General features: G+C 36.4%; 1 protein-coding gene across 1 annotated transcript; it reads right to left on the bottom strand.

Annotated features, from left to right (window-relative positions):
• Window positions 1-982: 982 nt before the first annotated feature.
• On the bottom strand, window positions 983-2,125 carry LOC113769439 (protein ALP1-like). Its single transcript, XM_027313885.1, has 3 exons — window positions 1,871-2,125; window positions 1,540-1,765; window positions 983-1,452 (listed from the first exon to the last, which is right to left on the bottom strand). Exons 1-3 carry the CDS (start codon window positions 2,123-2,125, stop codon window positions 983-985), a joined length of 951 nt encoding a protein of 316 aa, XP_027169686.1.
• Between the last annotated feature and the right edge of the window lie 3,259 nt (window positions 2,126-5,384).

The following is a 5,384-nucleotide window of genomic DNA, read 5'->3' as shown; positions in this document are numbered from 1 at the left end:
GTAGGTGATGCTTTCTTTTGCTTCTTTGATGAGTTTCTTGTACTTGTTGAAGCTGTTTGTGTTACTGAATTTGCTTCATCATCATCATCACCGTTATTATCATTCGTTAAGTCTATTTGAGCAGCAACCTCTTCCACTTCTTGTTCCATATTGTGGACAGCATCTGCAAAACCTTCAGCAACATCTCCAGTAGCTCTATCTCGCCCATATACTATGTCAAGATCATCCAAGTATGAAAACTTAACATCCCAAAGGCCTTTTGCTTCTCTATGCATCTAAAAAATAGTAATCAAATAAATAAGCAGAAGTTTTAAATCTTCATACCATTGAAAATATAAATAATAGACTATTACTAAAAATTTATGGTTAGAAGTTTTTTTACCTTACACCAATCTTCATACCATTGCCTTTCACATTGAATTTTTTTTTCAACATCATTCCATTGACAGCCACTTTCTTTACACATGTCAGTGATTGCATGATATCTAGATTTCAACCATTTTACCTTTGACTCCAAGTGTGGAGAAACTTGTTTTTCAAAAGTAGGCAGCTTGCGTAGTATTATCTTGTGTAACTCATTCATGTAGTTGTTTCTGAATCCACCATCCGTCTTCCATAAGGGATCACAAGCTAACTCTTGTAATGCTTCAATCAATACCTTTACTTCATTATCATTCCAGAAGCACTTGTTTCTTCCTCGTCCCCGAACACTTTCATCTTTCTCCATCCTATCATAAAATATCACTCTAAATAATTATAAGAATAAACCGTAATGTCAACAAATAAACTTTAGTTTAAAAGTAAATATCAATTCGATATATTTACATATTTATTACAACAAACTTTCAAGAAAGAAATTGTCAAATTATGAAGCAAAAGTTCATTCAAACTACAGATAAATAAAAATTTGAAATTGTAACAAATAATACACCAAAGATTGCATTCGGGGCTAAATTGGCTAAAGGGTGATACACTTTAAAAATCAACCATCAAATGTAGCTCGCCAGGTGGTGAACATTTCTTCAGCTAAATTGTTTCTAAAATTGGTCCAGTCATCACTTGGTGTAATAGTTGTTATATACTCCATTTCTCCATCGTCGACATCACTTTCATCCTCTTCACTGTCTGACACTTCACATGGCATTTGTTCTTGTGGATCATAGGACATGAACTTTCGAATCAAGTTATGCAATAAACAACAAGCCATTATAATTCGTACTTGTGTTCGAATTGTAAAAAATGAAGGTGATGCTAGAATTTTCCATCTTCCTTTTAGTAGTCCAAAACATCTCTCTATCACATTTCTCGCTTTGGAATGCTTCATATTATAAAATTCTTCAGGTGTCTCTGGTCGACGACCATGAAATTCATTAAGGTGATATCTTTGCCCTCGAAATGGGGCAAGAAATCCCTTTGCATTGCAATATCCAGCATCCACCAAGTAATAACAACCTTCAAGATTAAATCATATAGAAATTAATAAAATTTTTCTTGAAGATAATCATATTAGGATACTGGATATTCCAATGATACATTTACCTTGTGGTACTCTAAGACCATTAGGTCTAGAGATAGCATTTCGAAGCACACGACCATCATGTGCAGAACCTTCCCAACCAGGCAAAACATATATAAATCTCATGTTTGGGGAACAAACTCCTAATACATTTGTTGCAATACTTGCTTTTCTTGTTCGATATCTTGGCTTCTGATCACTAGGTGGTGTCACTTTAATTAAAGTCCCATCTAAAGCTCCAAGACAGTTCTATTATAGAACCAAACATATCAAATTAGTAACAAAATATGTCGTAAATCAAAGAAAATTTCATTAAAATTCAAAATATTTATGTCAATTTACAATATACAGTACCTTAAAATATTTCCATCTGTCGTCTGTGCACTCATCAGTAATAGGCTCAGGATTCTCGAGTAGCAAGTCATGTAATTTTAATACTGCTAGAAGACAAAGATTAAATTGGCGACTCACTGTTTCTCCACTTCGGAAAAATGTAAGGCCAATCGTTCTATTTTTTTCATGGTGAGCCAAAGTGTACACAAACATGGCAACAATTTCTTCTAAACTCATGTTTCTTGTGGGTCTCAAACCCCCAAAATCTCTAACCATGTCACATAATATGCCGAATGTGCGTCTATCCATGCGAAGTATACTCACACAATGAATATCACTTTCTCTAGTGATTCTAAATAACCACTGCATTCTCTCATTTTTTTTTTCTTCTTTAGATTTTATTGTACGTCTCACATTGTACAAATACACCAAAGTCACATGGTACCACATCATGAAAACCACAATGAAAGTCATAAGCATTGCAGACATAATTCAAAAATTGCGCATTCGTTTCCGTCTTCTATTTGTAATAGGAAGACGTGCCATTTATCTACAATAGAAAGTTACAAGAATAAGTAAAATTCTATTTCAAAAAATATATAATTCTATGATCTAAATGATTGTATTGAAGAAAATTACATGTCCAAGGAGGATTAATGTCCAAAGAGAATGATACATACATGGAGAGTAAATAAAAACTTATAGAAAAATGAATTCCAACTTCGTTTGACCAATTATCTTTTTTAGAATATTGTGCTATATGACCTCAATATTACCTAGAAAAAGCAGGAAAATTCTGTACTTATTAGATCTAGGTGGTCAAACATCATAACTAGTTACGAACTAGGCACACTTGAGAACAAGCACAATAAGGTTTTCATTCGTAGTTATAATTATGTAGTTATAATTCGGCTGTACTCATATTCATAGTTGTTTCCATTAATTAAGGTTTTCAAGAATTTCTCCCTACAAGTACCAATACAAGTGAGGCATAATGTACCCTTCAGGAATTTAGAAGAGCAAAGCAGAGAAACATAGGAAATTTAAGCCACAAGTGCCAGCCGAAAATTCTGCACTTGTTGCATTTTACTTATTGCCGGGCTGTTCGGAAACTATATTAAAATAATCCCTGAAGCTAAAACACAGATAATGGCAGATGACATTTTAGGAGTCAATTCTCAAGTTCAATGAACTTAACCATAGATGCATCACCCAATAACAACTTCCAATTAGTGGGGTCTGCCGAGCAAGTCCCTGCCCAATTCACCTCGGCCAAAGACTTATCTCCGGTCAGTTAATGGTTGGCTACGTATGTTGCTTTGAGTACGAAAATGTAATTTATAATATTCCACGGTCTGCACTTCTAATCTTGCACCAATATGAAGTAGGTGGGTTTCAAGTGATAACTCAACTCACAAAATCAATGGTTTGAGTAACGCCTAAATTCCAATTCGATTTGCGAGTGGGGAACCTTTGGTGATATGATGCAGATCCGTACTTCATCCTATTGATACAAATCTGATGCTTATTGGTTTTGGATTCTTTTGCATTTTTTGGGTTGCATTTGAGATCAGCATTCAAGAAGATGATGGAATAAACTATGATTTTCATTTTGACCCCACAAAGTCAATAGCGGAAGACAAAACAAAAAAGAGCCAGAACCCACAAAAAAGAAGCACTAAAGCTCAAGAATCATGAAGATCTGCTAACTGCTAATATCAGAAGAGAAAACAAAATAAGAAAAGTGTGCAGATTTGCCGGACCGTACAGAAAGCATAGTACGTACTGCTCCCAAGAGCAAAAAATCTAAAGAAACTAGAGATACAAACCTTTTAAGGAGCAATCTACAAGGGAAATGGAAGATTGAGAATCAGCAGAAGAAGATCCACTATTGCACAAATTATTCTTGTTTATGGACTTGGAGAATAGAGAACTTGGAACAAGAAAACAAACAGAAGAAAACTTGCGTACCTCTCTAGTAGCACAGATGTGGTTTTCATTCGTTTTTTTTCTTCTTCCCACGGCAAAAGCTCCAGCTTGTCGTGTTTTTAAGGGGTAATTAGGGCAGAGAATTGGGGAGAGAAAGGCGACGGAAATAATGAAAAAGAGAGGAAGAAGAGGGACCGGGAATAAGATTTGGGTTTTGGACAAAACCCACGAACTTAGTCAGGAATGGAGAAATGACATATTTTTAGATATCATTCCAATATTTCAATTCCAATACCAGTAAACCAAACATGAGTTATGGGGTTTATTCCATAACCCCATTCCGATACCCTCTTACCAAACGCCCCCTAACACACCGTATCAATGTTTCTCCATGTCACTTTTTTCCCACATAACATAATTTTTAGCCAACGTGCTATATTACCCTTCATTGCACTGAATTATCTTGTCACTATTTAGTTTCGCAGTGTATGATACACTCAACGCATTGTACTATCTATTTAGCATTTCGTAATTCAGCATCTACAACCATTTTTTACGCCTACGAAATCCCAAACCCATTCACACATTTTATCAAGCAGTTGTGCCGCAAGATTTCCCCCTCCTTTCCCACTCTCCTGTTTCGACAATCACATACAATTTTACATAACACTTCTATCATGCTGAACTTTTTTACTTACTATACACAAAAGCGTCATAGTGTACACCAAAAACAACCACAAGTAAGGTCCTTCCACTTTGAAGTATAAATTACACACATTACTGTATCATCCCAGGTTTCCACATGTTTTACCTTTACGATTTGTGGTCTTTCACTACTCAGGATCCCACGCTCTTCAACTTTGTAACTTGGGTTCACGTTTCTTCTTCTTTTACTAAAGCTGATTCACAACAAATGTGAACTTCTGCCACCACTTCTTCCTTCTGCTTCCTCTGCTCAGCCTTCAACAATGCCACAGTTCCACAGCTTGACTCCAATGTCACACTGTTCTTGCCAATCTCCTATTTTTCTCTATTATTTCTCCTCTCGTCTATTGCCCTAGTTTTTGATAGTTATTAATTTCGAATTTCAGCAACTGCTTCGTGGGTTTAGGAGAGAGTCTAAGTGGAAACCTTCATTTTCAACCTTTCATTTTGGGCGGGAGGACGCTTACCAACGTTGCTGCCGTTCCGTAACTTGCCGTTACCCCAGATACGGTTTTAGATTTTTTTTCCCTTTGCTCCGTTGGTTAGGTAGGTTAGCAAGTCATAGTCAGCCCTGGTATTCATTCCCTTGTCTGGGCTAGAGCTGAGCAGACCAGATAAATTGCCGCCAATTGACGTTGGAATTGTGGAAGGCCAAAATGGTAAATAAAACCTCCGCTCATACAGGCCGGCCGGGCTTCAGATTTTTAGTGCCCACCCCAAAAAAATAAAATAAAATAAAAAAGGGAGTTGGCGCTTTCATTCGAACTTTCAAAATCCCTCCTTTCATTCCCAGATTTCCTTTTCTAATTCCGCCAAAATCTTCTCTTTTTCCCCTTCTTCTTAACGGCTCTCTTTCTCTCTCGCATACTCGCACAGTAGTAGTAGCAGCAGCAGAAGAAGA

This window comes from Coffea eugenioides, chromosome 4, assembly GCF_003713205.1.
Source record: "Coffea eugenioides isolate CCC68of chromosome 4, Ceug_1.0, whole genome shotgun sequence".
In the NCBI taxonomy this organism is placed as follows: domain Eukaryota; kingdom Viridiplantae; phylum Streptophyta; class Magnoliopsida; order Gentianales; family Rubiaceae; genus Coffea; species Coffea eugenioides.
This window is presented reverse-complemented; position numbering and strand designations above follow the sequence as displayed.